Here is a 21,210-nt window from a genome sequence, read left to right on the forward strand (position 1 = left end):
AGGTGCACAGGCTTCTCATTGCAGTGGCTTCTCTTGTTGCATAGGGTGCAACAGGCTCTAGGTGCACGGGCTTCAGGAGTTGTGGCTCACGGGCTCTAGAGCTCAGGCTCAGTAGTTGTGGCACAGGGCTTGGTTGCTCCGCGGCATGTGGGATCTTCCCAAACCAGGGCTCGAACCCGTGTCCCCTGCATTGGCAGGCGGATTCTTAACCACTGTGCCACCAGGGAAGTCCCTGTTCCTCAGATCCTAGTTGACTGTTACTATGCTGGCTTCATAGAAAGAATTTGGACTCTGCATTTTCCTCTCTCTTTTTAAAAGGCAACAGAATTATCAGTCCTTTGAAGATCTGAAGTTCACCTGGGAAAACATCTGGCACTTTTTGGTTAACTCTTTGATAGCTTCCTACATTTATTCTATGGTCTGTCTACCATTGCTCTCTCTTCCATAATTTTATAAATTCTATCAAATGTAGCTATAATCATTTACAGTGTCCAGAAAAGTTATTTCATCCATGTTTACAAATTTACCTGCTTAGATTTGTGCAAAATATTTATAAAGTAAGTAGCTTAAATTACTTTTAGTTGGAGTTACTTGTCTATTTGCATTTTAATATCGAATATTTGTGCCTCTCAATTTTTTTCTAGTGTTAAGTGGGCTAGTGACTTGTCTATTTTACTGATACTTCAAAGATCTGGCTTTTGGATTGACTTATCAATTATATGGCTTCTCTACTTTTTGACTCAATAATTTCCATGTTTATATTTTTAATTTCTTTTTCACACTTTCCTTGCATTTTGTCATACTGCCTGTATTCCAGAAGTAACAAGTAACATAAATTAAAAAGCATCCTTTTATAAATGTAGAATTAACCTATGAAAGAAATATTAGTTATTAATAATTTAGTGTGAGTTATTTTAGTCCATATATTTTCCTCACCTGTTCGTGAGACTGAATTTAGTTTAATCTGCTGAGAACTTTGCTGTTTAACTGTTCCACCAACCTTTTTGTGAATTGTACTAACACTGGCAGAAATAAGCTCCCTGGATGAGTGGGAGTTTTGATATGGCAGACCAAGGGGAAGGTCACTTGGGATAGCTCCTGGTGGGGGCCATAGACAGCGGACCCGTGGAGAATGGGGGAAGGGCCAGAGTAAGGACCGAGAGAGGACCAAAGACGGATCCCATGGAAACCTAGTACGTTTTGTGTGATGAGAGAGGGGAGAAAACAAGTCAGCTTTCAGTCTATTAATAGCTGGTATCTGGAGGCATTGAAAACCACCAGCCCTTTTGCAGGGGTAAACTTCAGAATCATTGACTTTCACTGAAGTTATGTTTTTCAAATTAATTTGAAAATGTAAAAAGAGTCTATGATTATTGTTCATTAGGTACCCTAAGTTAAGAAAGATTTTACCTAGAGAGGAATTGAAATAACTTCCCGCAAAATTGGCTGAACCATTAGTGTTTGTTAAAACCTCACATGTTCATAGGGCTTGGAGCACTCTACAGTCACTGTGATGCCTCTTTTTAAGGGACTTAAATATAAAATTAGATAATATACACATTGTACATTATTTACTAGATTACTTGTATGTTATATTAAATATGCATATTATATCATAACCTTATGCACTAAATAATAGATAGTAAGTTAATATTATCTTTAAATCAGGTCAAAAGCCAGATTAACAAATACTGACAGTGTAGACTGAGCGAAGTGTTTATGGACAGCGTGAGCTCCTCTCTCTTGGAGTAATATTTGCAGAAGTTTTCTATAAACTTATGAGTTGTCAAATAACCTCTTCTTTCTATTTCATGTGTTAATTTTAAGTTTCTTTACATGGTTATCACTGCAGCTTTGTCTTCATTTTCCTGAATTATCATTAACACTTAAATATACTCACTGACTTCACTGAGAAAAAAAGAAGTGTGGCCTCAGATTCAGTTCAGCAAATAATTCTGTACCTACCGTGTGGAAGGCAGTGAGTGTGCCAGGGACTCTGCTCAGGACCAGAAAACTACATGACATGACATCATTTCCGTCCCACTGATGTCGAGGGGTAATGGAAGCACCGGTGCTGGTCTCCGCCTTTCTCTCCACGTTTCATGCGCTCGTGCCTGAGTCACGTTGTTCTCAGCCTAGTGCAGACACGTGTAAGATATTCTGCTCAGTCCAACTATAATCTTGAGCAGACTTGCAGTGTCCCTCTTTTTCTAGGTCTTTCTTAAATTATGCCAGTAGGTTAGACTGATGCATATGGAAGAGTTTGTTAGAAGGAGTCTGTTAGTTTTTAAGGACCAGTCTTAGGTCTTTTCCTAAGAGAGATTTCTATCTTTCTTTTCTGCCATGCGGGTGAGTGTGTGTTTGGGGGTTAGGTAGGCATGAGTGGGACGTAATTAAGCATGATGTACCCCTCCTCTGGAAGGAGAAACGCCTTTGTACATCTGAAAATATGTCGAAACGTGGCCTTACCTGTGGCTTTAACCGACACATGCCACCGCTGTCACTGGACAGGAACCGAAAACCTGTGAGTCAGACCTGACCACCGCCCACTCCCCTACCCGCCCCTAGTCTCCCGCTTACGTGCAGGAACCTAATCTGCTGTTCAGAGCAACTGTAGACAGTGTCTGGTGGGGTTTCGATTTGTAAAGCCTTCAGATATCTTCGTGATGGAAGTTGAGATTGTATTGCTCTCTTCTTGAACTGTCTTCATCTAATTTAGCTAGTTCTTTTATTATTGTACTTTACTTAAGAAACGGATACATAGGAGTTTAGCGCAGTTGATGTGGTGCTACATGCAATCAATACTAAAAATAATATGCTATGTGCTAGTCTTTTAAAGTTTATTGATTATAATGATGATATTACCCCATGGTATACTGTTTGTTATATTATTTTGAGATTCTGATGGTTAAAATTCTTTAGTCATTTGCAAATGTTTTTAGTGCCGAATTGTTAAGTATGAGATTACAGGGCCCCAGGATAGGCTAGACACAAAAATACAAGTTTAAAAATATTTATCATTAGTGCAACCATCTTCTGTCAGCAGGCTTTATATATAGCAGTAAAAGTATATGGGTTGTGGAATCAGGCAGACCAGGTTTGTAGTCCAGCTTTTCAACTTAGTAGCTACATAACCTCAGACACGTTACTCAGCTACTTTTTTTGTCTATAAAAACTATAATAGTACCTACTTGTTAGGAATTGTAAGCTTCATTGAGATGTTGCTGCTGCTGATGGTAACAGCAGGCACTTCTGCAGTCTTTACTGCCTGCGAGGTGCTGCTCTAATAAGCACAGCGCGTTTCTAAGTCAGTAGCTCCTCCCAGCCGCCTTGTGCAGGAGACGCTGTTAAACCTGGCATTGATGGTAGCAAATGCCACGAACAGGAATCATCACTGAGAGCCAGCGTGTCCTTATCCCATTCTAGAATGCATTGAAAATGTTACTATTTTTATTGAAATTTAAATTCGTACTGTGTATTATAAATTATATTTAAAGATTTTAAAAAGCTGTTTACCTTTTCTGTTTGTCTTTTCTTTCTTAAAATGTTATTATTTCAATGAAAACTCAGAAGCAAGAGGTGATGATCACCTGTGATGGTTAATAATATTCCTCTCTTTAGATAAACTATGTTATTTTTTTAGCCAAAGGGTGCAACAGTGTAGAGATAGATGGGCACAGTTGAGATCACTGACGCTGTCATTGGCTATCAGAATTTATAAAGGTCCTGTATTATTCTCTATGCTTTTTAGTGCTGGGGCTGTACTTTTGAGATTAGCTCTGTAGATCCACAAAAGGATAGATCCAGACAAACAGGAAGGCTTGCCTGTTATCTGAGTTACGATAATTAATGTAAGTGATTTGCACTACTTTTTCTCTCCACTAAGTGACTTTGAAGCAGAAGACAGTGTGAAGTCTTGGAAAATAGTTATTGGTCTTTTTTTCCATCTTAGCCAGCAAAGTGTATTGCTCTTCTGGATTTTTCAAGTTTTATACCACTTATTCAAAACATGCTTTAGGAAAATTCACAGGATAATAGTAAAATATATGCCGTCTCTGTGTTTTGGTTATTTGGCTTATAATCTTCCATACCACAATGGCAGCGTGCACTGGGGGACAGGAAGGAGTTTTGCTAGAGTCCTAGACAGTGGCAGGTGTTCTCAGAGGACTTCAGGCTACAGTTGACTCAGACAGAGTAAAACAGCTAAGAGTAAAAAGAACTCAATGAAAACTATGAAGCATGCAAGTAAATATTTGAACCATAAGTAAATATTTGAACCATAATGCCTACATGTCTTAAAGCCCAAGTTTTGGAAAATTTTCAAGCCTAGAATACTCTTAAGTGTGCATGTAAATATCTAGGGTTAACAAAAAAAACCTACAGGTAACAAAATTGATAATGATAAAGCTAAGCTGGAGTGTACTTCATTAAAAGGCAAGAATAGCACCAATGTAAACCCATGCTCAACTCAAGACGCTGAAGAAGCACCGAAACCTCCCTTCAGAAAACGGTAGGAATTTCAGCTGTCTGTGAATGTCCAAGCGCGATGAGAGCTTTGCAGTGAGCCAGACCTTCCGTGGCGTCCAGGTCTAGTGGAGTACAGAATCGATTAACCCTGAGGAAACACTAGCTGTGTTCTAAGTTTGGCTTGTGGCATAGAAATGCCTTTATATACTGTCCCAACTTTCAGTGACTTTAGTAAGTCATTCAGTAGGCTACTACTAAGGAGCCCTTGACAGTAAAAATAAAGCTGATAGCACTGTGCATCATTTGCCAGTAAGATCCCTCATTCAAATACACACACACTTGTATCTTACTGTCAGTTAAAGGTTCACTGGGAAACCCTTTTCCAACTGCAGACTGTCCTTTGAGAATCACGCTCTTTACCCACACACACAGTTTCACAATTTACATTGCTCCTGGTGTGGCTAGAGTGTAAGGAATTCCCTGTGTTTCCATATTTACTTAATAAGTCTTCCTTTGACTCAGCAATTCCACCCCTACTAATGTATCTGACAAAAGGAATGTCCAAAGATATATTTACAAGAAAATTTATTATGATGTTGTTGACAATGCTTACACACTGGAAACAAACTAAATTTTGTCCACAGGTGATTGGTTAGGTTATATCTGTTACAGTGAAATGCTCTGTACCCATCCAGAGGAAAATGGGAAAGCTCCACAGATGCTCACATAGAAAAGTTTCCAGGATATGTAATTAAGTGGCAAAAAACTAAGTGGCAGAACAGTATAATGTGATCCCATATGTGTGTATTTTAAGTATGCACACATACACTTATATATAGGATTGATATTAAATACATGATATGTATGTGTATAAGGTGAGGTCTGTGTTACAATTAAATAGGATAAGGTATATAAATATAAAGTGCTTAGTATCATGCCTGCCTAGTGCATAAATTAATTAATAAACCTTGCTGTTACTGTTACCGTGAAAGAGTGAGTTGAGGAAGGAAAAATTGGGAGAGGGGGATTTTACTAATTTTACATGTTTTGTGTTGTCTGAATTTTTTACATGTATTACTTTTACATTAAAACTAGAGAGAAAACTATTTGCTCTTGGGGCAAGATCTGGGAAACTGTATTCATACTGAAGTATTACAGACACAACAATACTTGACACTTTTCTTCAGATACGGAAGAATTCCCAGTGTGGGCAAAAGAGTAACTCCGGTACTCTCTTGGACAGAGGGGTTTTCCCAGGGTCTGTAAGAGCAGTTTTAGAGACGTGGTTATTAGTTCTAGCCTTGACATACACATCCATGCTTTTGATTCTGTTTCTTCTTTTGTGTTCTTGGGTGTGTGTGTGTGTGTATGGGAAGGGGTATATATATATATGCATGTCGTTTAAGCGGTTAGGTGATTATCTTCTTTCAAGAATGCTTGGAAAATTTAAGGAAGAAATGGAAAGAATAACTGGAAGTGATTGTTGCTTAGCTACGTAAACAAAGCTTTCTTTTTCTCCCTTCCTCTCACACTTATCTTAGCAAGTAAGAATCACCCGGCTAATTGTTGAAAAGAGGTATTCCAGTGACCATACCCCACGAGGTTCTAAATAATTTATCACATTAGAGTGACTATTACAAGGACTCTGAAGAAAAAATATTGACTACTATATAATTTGTTTTGGTTCTGTGAGCTGTAGTTATTCAGAATTATTATATGTCTTTATAATGCTGGTGTGTTAAAGTTTATTGAAGCTCATTAAAAATGTGGAAAGGGTGCCCGTTTGAAAACTGAATGTCAGGGTGTTTTTTCCTTCAGAATGACGGACTTACGTATAAACATTACTTAAATCATGTCTTAATTATGTGGGAATTTGGTTAAATTGGTTGATTCTTTCTAAAGTCAGTGTGGAATTAATAGGAAATGCATGGGTCTAATTGACAATTTGAAAATACCCTCATTGTGTTAAACTTGATGATGCATTGCTATTTTATTAGGAGAGATGACCTCTTTTCTTAAATGGTAATGCTTTAAAGATTTGAAGCCCTTGTTCCTCATAAGCAGCGTCATGTCATATAAACGCATTACGATTGGAGAAGATGTTTGATGTAGTGGTTAAGGACACAGAATATGGAACCAGACTCCTAGGGTTCAAATCCCCACCCTGCCACTTCCTAGATGTGTGGTCTTGGACAAGATACTTACCTTCCCTGTGCCTCGGTTTCCACTTCTGCAGAACAGGGATATAAGCAGTAGGCGGTAGGTAGATCCTGTGGTCATAGGGCTGCTAAAAGGTTGTTGTAAGAATCAGCGAGTTACTCTCCATAAAACGCCCGTGCGCATAGCTAAGCATTTGGTAAGCATGGCTACTGTTACTTGCCTTTTTGTCCACCTAGTATCTAGTAAGTGCTGTGTGCGTGCATGTTATCAAATAAATTAGTTGCTTACATTTTACAGTCTAAAACTATTATTGAATGCCAATGGTTTAAGTACTTCTTAAAATTTCTTTGTACTAAGGTGTGAAAACCAGCTTTTGTACTAATTGGTTTCATTTGTTTCTTGTTTGTATTACAGTTACAAACTATAATACTGTGGTAGAAACAAATTCAGATTCAGATGATGAAGACAAACTCCACATTGTGGAAGAAGAAAGTATCACGGATGCAGCAGACGGCGAAGGTGGCGTGCCAGAAGATGGCCTGCCAACAGACCAGACAGTCTTACCTGGGAGCAGCGCAAGAGAAGGGAGCGTGAAGAGCTGCTGGGAAGACGACGGTGAGTTTAGGTTTTCTGGTAATGTTCTATTCTCTGGATTTTTTTTTTTTTACCATCTTTATTGGAGTATAATTGCTTTACAGTGGTGTGTTAGTTTCTGCCTTATAACAAAGTAAGTCAGTTATACATATACATATGTTCCCATATCTCTTCCCTCTTCTTTTAAAAAATATATTAACTGAAACAATAAATTGGATGAAAAGTTTGAAATGAACTGTAATTTATTTGCTGTTAATCAGTAGAACGTCTCCTTCTACTTACCAAAAAGTACATTTTAAAGTCAGTGTGGGATTAATAGGAAATGCATGGGCCTAATTGACAATTTGAAAATACCTTCATTGTGTTAAACTTGATGATGCATTGCTATTTTATTAGGAGAGATGAAAGTTATTTTGACCATAACTTGCATGTAATATATTGAGCCATATAATATATTGAATTTTGGTAGTTTTCTAAAACCAGAGTCAAGCTTTCCCTATACTGTTGATATAATTGAACCTATCTTTAATTTCATATTGTGACTTCAAATGAAGAATCTACTTAGAAACCAACAAAGTATATTTTGGTATAGTAACATTATAAGATAATTCAGTGTGCAAAAATCACAAATGCAGGTAAATCATGGGAATATTTTTAGTGTTTATAAGCATCTCCATCCCCCCCCACCACATGGTTCTTTCACTTGCTTTAAATTTCTCCGCGAGTGAACCCTTTACAAAAGTAAAGCCTGGTTGAGTGGAAGGAGCAATGAAAGCAGGAGCCCCCACTAGTGCCCTCCAGTGAGCGAGCATCGTGTCTGACCTTCCTCCTCGTCTGTCAGATGAAGGTGCTTTTTCTTCCAGCTCTAAAATGTCTCCTTTCTACTTTTCCCAATAAACTATTTAGCCTATCTTGTGAGAATTTAAGCAACAGTGGGATAAAAACAGAAGGATGTGGACGTGGCAGCTGTTGTGAATTAGAGGGGTCGGGGATCGGGCTCAGGGGCATCAGCAGAGGCAGAGAGGAGCAGGTAAAGGGACCACATTCAAGGTCAGGCAGAGAAGCTGCCCAGCAAGATTCAAATTCAGGAAAGTCATCTCAACAGGATATCAAAACTCAGGCTACACAGTCAGGGGAAACGGGTCAGGTATGCAGGTCCAAGAATCTGGGTAACCAAATGTGGAAGCTGAGCTAAGAGTCCAAAGAGTAGGCACAGGGTGACAGGAGTTAACAAATTTTATAGCTAACAGAGGGCCTCTGGAATCACGTGATCAGCCCCTCGTTTTATGGCGTTACTCAACTGTCCATTCAGCAGCTCTGCAGGAATGGGGTTGCAAACTGGAGTGAGACTGTCTGTGTGAAAAGTGCTTACAGTTTAATGTGGGAGAGGGAAATAAGTCACAAAGTCAGTATAGTTCGATGTAGGTGTAAATTTAAGAGTTATGTGGAAACATGAGGAAGGAACACCTACACCTGAGAGAGTAGAAGTCCTAGAAGGGTTTCCGAGTGAAACAGCGCCGGGCTTGAGTCACAGAGGACCAGTGGAGGTTCAGCAGGCAGAGCAGAGGCAGAGGAGGTGCTTGTGCAGCAGAAGGTGTGACATACGTGGAACCACAAAGATTTGGACAACTGGGGTTGGCAGAAAATGAGCTCAGAGAAGTAAACAAGGGCAAGACTATGAAGGGCATCATGTGCTAAGTCAAGGAATTTGAACTTTATCCTTGAAGCTATGAGAATAACAGCACTGATATGTAGTTTAGAAATAAGTCTGGTAGCAATATGGAAAAAGAATCCTAGGAACAGGGGTGTCTAGAGGCAGGAGGTAGTGTCCTCAGTAAAGAGGCTTAATAGTTCAGGCAGTGATGAGGGTTTTTGAACTAAAGAAGTGGGCCTTGGGATGGGAATAAAAGGGAGAGATTTGACAGAAATGTAGGGGGTAAAATATATTGAATTTGGTTGATTCCATGTAATTCTGTGTAATTGAGAAAGAAAGGCTGACATAACTCCCAGGTTTCTGGAAAGTAGAACCCAGAGAAGTTAACTTGCTTATTTATTATCACAGTTGGTTAACAGCAGGGCTGATAACCTGTTAAATTGTAATACTGAGCTCAGAACTTTGGGGAGCAGCTGTTTCTTAAGTATTTACTGTTGGTAGCCAGAACTGATCCATTGGTGTCATTGATCTGAAGTCTTAATACAGAAGCAAGAAGGAAATGATTTGTCTGGAAAAGGGGGAGATCAGGAGAATGAGATAGAGGTAAAAAGAAAGATAAAAAAATCAATGAAGAGGTTCTGTTTCTGAAAATACATTCGGATAGATTATTTGGACCAGTGTTCTCACTGAAAATAACTAATGATAATAAATTTTTAAATAAAGAAAGAAATCTTCTTGAAAGATTTAAAGAGCTAACTAGATAGTAAGACATTAACAGATTATATATCTAAGTGGATACAGGAAGCCATAGAGCTCAGCAGAGCACAGTATAGAAGACTCTTTGGCCTCGAGGACATTTGCCTCACAAGGGTAACCTAAGATGTGGTTTTCAGGCCTCTGAGAAGAAACAAAGCCTTGGACCACCCAAGAGTTAGTAGCAGATCCTCCCCTAGTATGGACTGCATCCTGACTATGATGAACTAAAAGCAAACCCTCTACCACCCCTACCATCCTCAGGAGTTAGCAAACAAAATTGCCTTGACTAGGAACTGGGGGAATGGAGGATTGTCTCTGAGAAACAGTAACCACAAGCTATCATGCATTGATTTATAGCTCAGATTCACATTACTGGGCAGCCTGATAAAGTTCAAGCCATAATTGAGTCTAAAGTGGACCTGCTGCCCTACCCATAGACACCAAGCAGAAGCAAAGCCAAATCTTTTGGAGGAACATACCTTCATCTTAGCACTGTAGAAGTTTCCCAGATAATTCAGCAAGAAGACAGCAACGTGAGTGAGAATTACCAGAAACAAAAGGAAGCAGAAACTGACCCATAAGGACTTTAACTATCTGATACAGATTATAAAATGACTGTCATGTTTAAAGAAAACATATGCAAACTTGAAATTACCTGCTGTGGTAGAATAAAATACAGTAGAACCAACAGATTTTAAGAAACAAATATAACTTCTAAAAATTAAAAAAATAGAATAATAGAAATTCAAATTCAAAGGATAGGTTTAACACTGAAGTAAACAGAGCTGAAGAAAGAATTAATGAATTGGAATATAGGGGGAAATTTATACTAAATGCAACTCAGAGAGACAGATAGAAAAATCCTGATAAGAGACATAAAGGATAGAATAGAAGTTTCTTCTACTCTTAATTCTAGGAGAAGAGAGAACAGGGAAGCAGCAGTATTTGAAGAGATAATGGCTGAGATTTTTTTCAGTCTTGATGAAGGACACTGGACCACAGATTCAAGAAGTTCAGTGGATCTCAAGAAGGATAAATAAATCTATCCCCAGTCACATTATGGTGAAATTACAGATTATCCAAGACAAAAATAAAACTCTTAAAAGTAAACCCCCCGAATTCAGATTATGTTTGAGAGGGTGGCAGTTGGACTGACAGCTGAATTCTCTGTGAAAACATTGGAAGCCAGACATAGTGAAAAGATGCCTGCCAATACAGAATTCTGTACTTCACAAAATATCTTTTAAGAAAGGAGGTGACGGGGCTTCCCTGGTGGCGCAGTGGTTGAGAGTCTGCCTGCCGATGCAGGGGACGCGGGTTCGTGCCCCGGTCCGGGAAGATCCCACGTGCCGCGGAGCGGCTGGGCCCGTGAGCCATGGCCGCTGGGCCTGAGCGTCCGGAGCCTGTGCTCCACAACAGGAGAGGCCACCACAGTGAGAGGCCCGCATACCGCAAAAAAAAAAAAAAAAAAAAAAGAAAGAAAAAAAAAAGAAAGGAGGTGACGATTTCAGACAACTTTCAGGCAATGAAAACAGAAAATGTGTTCTCAGTAGACCCTTATTAAAGCAAGTCTTAAAGAATATATTTTAGGCATGAAGAGAGAAATCCTTGATAGAGGTCTGAGGTGTAAGAAGAACAGAGAAAATGACAAGTACATGGTAAAGGTAGATAAACAGATAGTATTTCCCCTGAAAATACTCACAAAAAAAGTGGGTGTAGCTAAATTTATTTCAGATGATGTTGACTTGAAGGCTAAAAGCATTATTATGGATAACAGGATCATTTTATAATGATGAAAGATTAAATTCACTGATCAGATATTATTTTAAATGTGTTTGTACCTAATAACAAGGCCTCAAAAATATATGAAGAAAAATAGACAATCTACAAAGAGAAAAAGACAAATATACAGTCATTGCTGAGGATTTAACATACCTTGGTTAGTCATGGATGGAATAATCACACAAAACCAATGAGGATATGGAAGATTTGAAAAGATACACAGACAGTGTACTTAGTAATTGCAAAATAAGTATTTTTTCAAGCTATTTGGAATATTAGTAAAAATTGAACATATACAGGGTCATAAAGCAAATCTCAACAAATTTCAAAGGATAAAATCATATAGAGCATGTTCCTTGAACACAATACAATTAAACTATGAAATAAGCTAAATAGAATATTATGTTTGGGAGTTTTAAGGAACACACTTTTGAATGTATGTTCATGGATCAATAAAGAGATCATAATGAAAATGAGGAAATATTTTGAACTGAATGGTAAAAATATTCTATATCAGAATTTGTAGGATGTGGTTAAAGCAGTTTCTAGAGGAAAATTTAGAGTTTTAAGTACATATTTTAGTAAAGTTTCTGGCTAAAAGTTAATGAACTAATAAGCATCTATCTTAAGAACTTAGAAAAAGAACAGCAAACTGAGTTGTTTGAAAGTAAAAGAAAAGAGAACAAAGTAAGTACAGTTAACTCTTGAACAACGTGAGGGTCAGGGTGCCGACCCTCCCTGCAGCCTAGTCAGCCCTCCGTGCTTGCAGTTCCCCCCAACCACCTGTGTGGTCCCCACCGTGTGTACTGGCCCCCCATGCCTGCAGTCCCTCAGTGCATGCGGGTCCCCCCGTTCGTGCAGTTCCTCATCCATGGATTCAGTCAACTGCAAATAGCTTAGTATTGTAGTATTTACTATTGAAAAATGTCAACGTGTAAGTGGACCTGTGCAGTTCAAACCTATGTTGTTCAAGGATCAACTATAATATAAAATTGAAAATAAACCTACAGGGGACTTCCCTGGCAGTTCAGTGGTTAAGAGTTTGCCTTCCAATGCTGGGGGTGCAGGTTCGATCCCTGGTTCGGGGAGCTAAGGATCCCACATGCCTTGCGGCCAAAATACCAAAGCATAAAACAGAAGCAATGTTGTAACAAATTCAATAAAGACTTTAAAAATGGTCCACATCAAAAAAGAAAAAGCTTTGAAAAAAATTAAATAAACCTACAGTTCAAAAAATCAACATAAGCAAAACTTTGTTCTTTGAAAACATTAATATTTACAAACCTTTGATGAGACTGATCCAGGAAAAAAGAAAATATAAATAGCTAAAGTCAAGAATGAAAGAGTGGACATAACTACAGATACTACAGACATTAACAAGTCTACAGGGGAAATGTGGGACAGGATATTAGAAATTCTTAGCCAAAACTGGCTCAGGAAGAATTGGAAACCAGGAATAGTTCTATAACCTCACCACAAAGGAGTGGTGAAGACACGGAGCAGCTGAGACTCGTAGGATTGCAAATGCTCTGCCGCCCTGGGAAGCCGTTTGGCAGTTTATTATAAAGCTAAATGTACACTTAGCATATGACCCGGCAGTCCCACTCCTGGGTATGTTCCCTAGGAAAATGAAAACTTAGGTTCACACGAAAACTTGTACACTGATGTTAGAAGCTCTATTCATAAGTTCCAGAAATTGGAAGCAACCCATTGCCCTTCAACAGATGAAAGTGTAAGGAAACTGCAGTACATCCATGAGATGGAATACTACTCAGTGATGAAAAGGGACAAACTAGTGATACAAGCAACAACTTGGATGAATCTCAAAGGCCTTATGCTAAATGAAGGAAGCCAATCTCAAAAGGTTATATACTGTTTGAGTCCACGTACCTTACATTTTCAAAAAGACAGACTGTATGCTGGATAACAAATCAGTAGTTGCCAAGGGCTAAAGGGAAAGTGTGACCATAAAGGGACAGATAGCACCAGGGAGTGTCGGGGATAATGGGACTGTTCCGTATCCCGTTTTTGGTGGTGGTTACATGAATCTACAGTGTTAAAATTCATAGAACTGTACACCAAAAGAAAAAACAGTAAATGTTTCTACATGATAATTTGATATGTGTATGTATGTGTGTGTGTATAGATATATAAACTTTTTCCTCCTCTACAAAGAAAACTAGCCCAAATGACATCACTGGTAAATTCTTCTAAATATTCAAGGAGATAATAATTAGAAGTTTAGACAGTGCTTCCAAAGACTAGTGTAAGAGAGATGATTCCCCAACTCTTTAAATGAGGCTACCATAATCTTGATACCAAACCAGGTAAGTATAAGAAAGGAAAATTACAGACTTGCTCAGAACACAGACACAGAAATCCCAAACAAGATATTAGCGATACAGTATACATGCATGTACATGTATGAAATGCAAGGTCAGAATAACATTTAAAACAATTTAGGGATTTCCCTGGTGGTCCAGTGGTTAAGACTTCACCTTCCAATGCAGGGGGTGTGGGTTCCATCCCTGGTCAGGGAGCTAAGATCCCACATGCCTTGTGGCCAAAAAAACCAAAAAATATAAAATAGAAGCAATACTGTAACAAACTCAATAAAGACTTTAAAAATGACCCACATCAAGAAAATATCTTTACAAAATTAAAAAAAAATTTTTAAGTACCACTTTAACCCAGACTTAAGGAGAACACTCAAAATTCACTTCAACAGACACAGGAAAAAAAAGTGTTTATTAAAACTCAGTACCTGTGAATGGATATCATAAAAACTAATGAATTAGGTACTTCCTTGATCTAAGGAAGTATGTCTATGTAAAATCTATCACAGACATCATGCTTAATGACAAAATGATGAGAACATTTCCTTGGTGATTAGGACGTTTACCGCTCTCCTCAGCCTTCTTCTGGAGGGGCTGCCAGCGCAGTAAGACTGAACAGACCCAGGAAGACAGCAGTTAAAAAGGAAAGAACAACTCTCGTTATCTACAGGCGATACAACTGTATATATAAAAAAGAATCTACAGATAAATTATAGTACTAGTAAGAGAATTTGACAAATTTGCTGACTACAAATGATATACTGAATTTAAGTCATCCTTATATATCAGCAAGAGTTAAAAAATGAAAATAGATGTGGAAGACCACATGAACAAATTATAAACCCTTATTAGAGGCATTAGCAAGTACCTCAGTAAATGGAGAAATATGTCATGTTCATGGATTAGAAGACTCCATCTTTTTTTACCTAGACTCCAGACTTTATTTGGATCTCATAGGTTTTCCCACTCACATCCTCCTGTTTCAGGGTCCAGTCCAGGGCACACATTGCATTTGGTTTGGTCTCCTTGGTCTCCTCCGGTCTGTGACAGTTTCTCAGCTTTCCTTGTTTCTCATGACCTCACAGTTTGAGGAGTACTGGTCAGGGACTTGTAGAACATCCTTCAATTTTGGTTTGTCTGGTATTTTTTCATAATTAGACTGAGGGTGTGGGATTTTGCAAAGAATAACGTGGTAAAGCACCCTTCTTGTCACTTCTTATCAGGGGGCACACAAAAGCCACAGGACATCACTGTGATTTCTCTTTTTTTATTGGAGTCTAGTTGATTTACACTGTTGTGTTACTTTCAGGTGTACAGCAAAGTGCATCAGTTATACATCTACAGATATCCACTCTTTTTTTTTTAGATTCTTTTCCCATACAGGCCATTATGGAGTATTGAGTCGAGTCCCCCAGTCCCCTGTGCTACACAGCAGGTCCTTATTAGTTATCTATTTTACATTTAGTAGTGTGCCTATGTCCCGGAACCACTGTGATTTTTAACCTGGCGTCTGAGGAGCCTGGCCAGCAGGCTCGTGGGCAGAGGGAGGGAGGGAGGGATCCGCAGACATGAAGCCAGAGAGGCAGTGAGATGCCAGAGCACTGAGAGGTCTTAGAAGCTACTGGACACACTTTTACTCTTGTTAAAATGAGGAGACATTAGAAGAATTTGAATGGAGACGTGGAGTGGCTTGATTTTCATTTCACAAGGAGTACTCTGGCTGCTGTATTGAGAATAAACCCTAGAGGTCAAGGGTAGGGACAGAAAGACCGGCACAGAGTTATTACAACCCTCCAGGGCAGTGGCTTGAATCAGGACAGGAGAAGTAAAGGTAGTGAGGGGTACCAAATTCTGGTTATACTTTGAAAGTAGAGTCACTAGGGTTTATTGATGGATTATATCAGGATTGTGAGAGGAAGAGGGGTTTAAGATGATCCCATGGTTTCTTCCATTTTGCAGTTAGGTTTGGAGGGAGCTGATTATGACACATTTTTTACTCATAATCTTGTTGGAACCAGTCCCACTGGTATCTGTTTTTGAGTCTGATTCTGTCTTTTGTCATGTCCATTTCCCTCTGTCATCCAGAAGTGTGATGAGTAGGGCCAACGACAGACCTAGTGGCACTAGCTTTCTTCTGTTGCCATCATTCTCTAAACCACCACTTTTAAATAAATTTATTCAACCTTTTTTTTTTTTTTTTTTTTTTTTTTTGCCGTACACGGGCCTCTCACTGTTGTGGCCTCTCCTGTTGCAGAGCACAGGCTCCGGACGCGCAGGCTCAGCGGCCATGGCTCACAGGCTCAGCCGCTCCGCGGCACGTGGGATCCTCCCGGTCCGGGGCATGAACCCGCGTCCCCTGCATCAGCAGGCGGACTCTCAACCATTGCACCACCAGGGAAGCCCTCAACCATTTTTTAATCCACCCATGTCTTCAAAAATAAATATCATATGAGACCATGCCTCCCAGTAATACTTTAAAAAATGGATATGAGGCCAGTTTATATGACTTTTTTTCATTGAACCCATCCCGAATGCTAGTGGTCAATGTTTTCTTTTTCTTCTTAAGTGCAGACAACATAGTACCTTTATAATCTATTCTAGAAAACATTCTCAGGATGGAAGTTAAATATCTCTGATCTGTAGTTTACAAAAGGAAGTCAAAGGTAGACTATGCAAATTGAATGACTTTGTCCATATCTCCTAATCTCCACTGTTACTCAAAGATCATAACCAGTGATCAGGTCAGTGATTTATCTTCAAAGTCTTTTATATTTTCTGAAAATAATTTTGTATGAGCCAGGAGACCCAAGTGTTCCTGTTCGGTGATGTATCTATCATGAGTTTGATTCTCTTTTGCTTCTTGAACTTCATACTTTCTGGAAGAGAAGATCAAAACTAATTCTTTTAGCTCCTGGCTGCCTGTGGGATTTGAATCCCGACTCTGCAACATGACAGACCAGGGCCGGTACGGTCCAGCTGCACCACGTCTTCCCAGGCCGGGTGCGGCACCACGCCCTGTGTCCAGCCCACTCCTCTAGGCTCCCGTATCCTGTCCCCTCTCCCAGGTGTCCTTCTGTCCTGCCTGTCTCCTCCTCTGTGACCCACTGTCTGACCCCTGCAGACACAGTGAGTGAGTGTCAGCAAAGCTGCGTCTGTCTGTCACTCTCCCACGTCGTGCCGTGACTGACTGATCACTCTGCTCCACCAAACACTCCTGAGGCCACACGCCGTATCATACTGATCTCTGTCGGTGACCACTACCGCCTAATACGTATTAGATGCTTACGAAATCTCCTGCAAGTGAGTGAATGAGTTAAGACGTAAGACATTTTCCTTGTTTTATTTCTAATCTTCATGAATTATACCATCAGTTTCAAGAAAATGTTTTTCCCTTCCTTGCTTTCCTTAATATTTTGAGAGCTTTAGTTCTTCATTTTTTATCTTCCTGACACTGTTTGGACCTTACGTTGTCTAAACTCCTATATTCATCCTTGGTTATGTGACATTCTTTCTGCTCTTTGTAAATTTACTTTTGAAACTGAGCAACCTGGAAGCTCCATCTGGGTGGCACTTTGCTTTCTTTCTTTTCTTAAACTTTTCTTATATAAAATATGAATAGAGATTAAGGAGATTTCTTGGCTGGCCCATGTATAAGGCATCTAGGAAGTAGTAAAATAAGACAATCACTTAATCCTTTATCAACTGTTTTAAAAAGAACTATAGAGACTTCTTCTGGTAAGATGCAGTAGATATACTTTTCCCTATTTCTTCTGCTAAGTACAGCCAAAACCTGTGGATACTACATGTAAACAAGAAGACTCTGGAAGGTGGAGGGAAGAAGGCAGGCTAGTTGCCTCAGGACCCGAGGAACAACCCAGCAGTGAGTCCCCTGGGCTTTCTCTTAGCCACTGTGTCCCTCGTGGATCAGAAACTCAACACCTGGTAAGAAGGCGGCTTGTGGACACTAACTGCTCTAGTCCAGCCACAGGAAGACTGCAGCCCCACTGCCCATCCTCACCAGCAAAGGCTAGTGGGGAGCCCAGCCTTCCACACTCACTGAAAGGAACCTCCCCCCATGGTGATGTCAGAGACCAAGTAGGGAGCTGGGACTTGGGTCCCCACTCAGCAGCAGTGACCACGGAAACACCATGGAAACTACGCGGGAGCCTGGCCTTCCATCCCACCGCCCCCAGTGGTGACAGGCATCCCACCTGCTCCTGCTAGGAAGCCTGGTGGAGACTGAAGGCTTTCACCCCTGCCCGCAGGGCCAGCGGAAGCCACGTGGAGCGCGGCAATGAGCCGCCTCACCCTTCTCAGCCAGAGCAGGATCAGGAGAGCCTGGCAGGGGCCTGGACCCCACCCGCTCAGCCAGAAAGAGCAGCGCCTCTCCCCAGGCGGGGAGCACAGGCTGAGGGCGGAGCCCACACCTCCCCGACCACAGCCCAGAATGGGAGCGTGCCCGCCTTCCCACGGGAGATCCAGGGTCTCCGTCTCCCCACAGAGTAGCTGAATGTCTAGGTGTCATTCAAAACTCATTTGTCACACTGAGAGCCAGGAAAGTTTCAACTGAAGTAGAAAAGACAATCAACAGACACCAGCACTGAGGTGACAACGATGCTAGAATTATCTGACGTGGGCAGTCATGTGATAAAAGTGCTTCAACTCCCAATTGTGAGCATGCTTCAAGCTAAAAGATACAGTCTCCACAAAGAATTAGAAAATATGAAAATTTAGAACTGAAAAATACAATAACTGAAACTCAGAACCTCAGCATGCAGATTCTGTAGCCGCGTGGAAAGATGGGAGGAGAATCAGCGAGGTTGCAGCTGGAACAGGAGAATCGCCCAGCGTGGACGACAGAAGGAGACAGCCTGCAAAAAGGACAGAGCCTAAGCGACTCCTTTGGATCTGATGTGCCTGTCGTCAGAATTCCAGGAGAGAAGTAAGAGGACGGGCCTGAAAAAGTATTCAAAGAATTAACGGCTGAAATTTTCCAAAAAGTGGCAAGACGCGCACCCACACCCCAAACAGGATAAATCCAAAGAGACCCAGGCCAAGATGCATCATAGGCTAACTCCAGAAAACTAAAGCCAAAGAAAGAATCCTGAAGGTAGAGAGAGGAGATGCCTTTACCTTTAGAGGAAAACAGTTTAAGTGACAGAAACTGCTCATAGGAAACCATGGAGCCAGCCAGAAAGAGGACACCTCAGGTGCTAAAGAAAAGACTTGTCAACCTGGAACTCTATATCCTGAAAAGGATCCTTCAAGGATGCAGAAGAAATCAGGACACTTTCAAATGAAGAAACACTAAGAGGGTTTGTCCCCAGCACACCTACGCTAACTGAATGGCTAAAAGCAGCTCTTCATCTGAACAGAAAGGACGTGACAGAAAAGAAGTCTTGGGACGTCAGGAAGGAAGACAGCACAGTGGCAAGAGTGAACATACGACGGCATGCGGTAGAATATCCTCTTCTGGATTTTCCAATGACGTGCAATGACAAAGCAAAAGACGTGAGTGTGGGCAGGTAAAATGAGTGAAACAGAGTAAATATCAATAGTTTCTAATTTGTATTGTGTACAAGCTACCTCAAGTTCTGTTTGACCAAATCTTATGGTGAATTTGATACTCAAGTCATAGGGTATTGAGAATTACACATCAATTCCTACCTGAACATAACTATTTTCATTTGAGCCATTATTGTTCAACATGCATTGTTTAGAGAACATATGTTAAAGAGACACTGAAAACTACTTAAAACTCCTCTAAAGAAAAAACCCTCAATTTGGAGATACATTCCTTTCATGAATAAACTATATTTCTAAACCAACATAAAGGGCTAATTTCTAGGCTTTACCTCAGCTAATTAAATAAGTAAATAAAGGTTTATGTGTGTCACACCATGTTCAAAACAATCTTGCCTGACCAAGTAGAACAAACCAATACACATAAAACCGTACTTTTGAGAAATAGTTTTGACCAAAGTGAAAAATCAGTATCAGCCACTGAAAACCTCAAGTCTGGATAATTCTGGCATTCCACCACTTAAAAATATCCTTTCCCACTGCTAGAGTTTAGAATTTCATCTGTGAAAAGGGGCACAGCAGATTTGCAACACTGCCCAGGAATGCAAGGCAACCAAGACTTTTTGCTGGAATATTGGTTCAGAATCCTCAATAAATTAATTTAACTTCATGAATATCCAGGTTAGTAACTGGTACTGGTTTCTTCAGTTGGCTACCATTAAGTGGCCCTTAATCATTCATTCAAATGAAAGTTCATGTAATGAGGCCTCAAATCCAGAGACTTCCACCCTTGAATTGTTTTATGGCTCCTCAAGATGGTCCTTGTGGCTGAATTTGAAAAATTATCTGTCATATTGGACCTGGTTGACCAAACCATCCTGATCCTGGAGCAGAAGCAGAACACTTGAGTTACGGCCAGTGGAGCTCCCAGAGGCAGACAGTCCCCCTGCCTGGCCACCGTTTCTCCCAGGAGACCCAGCTCCACTGCTGGTCTGTGTTCTTTACTGTTTTGGTGCATCCTATTAATAAACGACTACCCAGTGTGACAAAACAAACAACAAGAACAAGGAAGGAAAGCTACAGGAGCCACACCATCTATGCCAATTAGTTACTTTAAAGACTTTTAAGAAAAACGGGAAACAGTAAAGAAGAAAGCAGTCAGTGACATTTAGCTGTGCCAGAGACCAGCACATGAAACTGATACACAGCTGCAGCAGAGTGCAAATCAAGGGTCTAAATATATTGGAAAATATATGCTATCGAGATGTTAATTATGCAGTAAGCGCCTTTAAAAATCTATTCATATCTGGGAGTGAAATCTCAAGTTAGGATCAAGTTCTTAGATTATAGAGAAGACGCAATAGTTTCATCGTAGATACTAAATTAAGTAGGACATGTTCACTTCTAAAAATGAAATTTCTAGATTCTTTAAGCCCTGTTGTTTTAAAATACTATAAACTTGACATTTCTTTCTAGGGAAGATAGTGTAACCTGGCAGTGTTCCAACATGTCATACTTATCTGACAAGAGTTTCTTGTGGTTCAGCCAAAAATTCTCATGCTTGTGTCAGTTAAACGTTCTTAAATATATACGCTCTTAACTTTTGAGACACCTGTTTTATAGGCCCCTCATTTTTTTAGCTTCTAAAAAGTATATGAAACTAATCCAATAGTATAAAATATTATTTAATAGATTGGCTATTTCTTAATGCTTTAAAATGCTTAAATGTTTAAACAGTGATCCCAAGTAACAGTGACTTAACCATTTTTCTACTTGAAGTTTTTTAAACTCTTTAGAAATATACGTGTTTACAAAAATGCCAAGTCAGTGAAAACTTCTCTAAAATAAAAACATCTAAAATTCTGATCTTATAGTCCATAGCAATAAGTCTTTCTTGAATACAAGTTATAATAAAATAGTATAAGTAATCTGTGCAAA

General features: G+C 39.8%; 1 protein-coding gene across 2 annotated transcripts in view; it reads left to right on the plus strand.

Annotated features, from left to right (window-relative positions):
* The window catches only part of ZEB1 (zinc finger E-box binding homeobox 1), a 195,329-nt gene that overhangs the window by 106,748 nt on the left and 67,371 nt on the right, over positions 1-21,210 (plus strand). For both annotated transcript variants that reach the window (XM_081230059.1, XM_081230060.1), the window contains exon 2: positions 7,042-7,242. In XM_081230059.1, the coding sequence (XP_081086185.1) occupies positions 7,042-7,242 (201 nt within the window). The remainder of the gene's footprint in view (positions 1-7,041; positions 7,243-21,210) is intronic.

Source organism: Mesoplodon bidens (assembly GCF_964165515.1).
Source record: "Mesoplodon bidens genome assembly, chromosome: 3".
NCBI lineage: Eukaryota > Metazoa > Chordata > Mammalia > Artiodactyla > Ziphiidae > Mesoplodon > Mesoplodon bidens.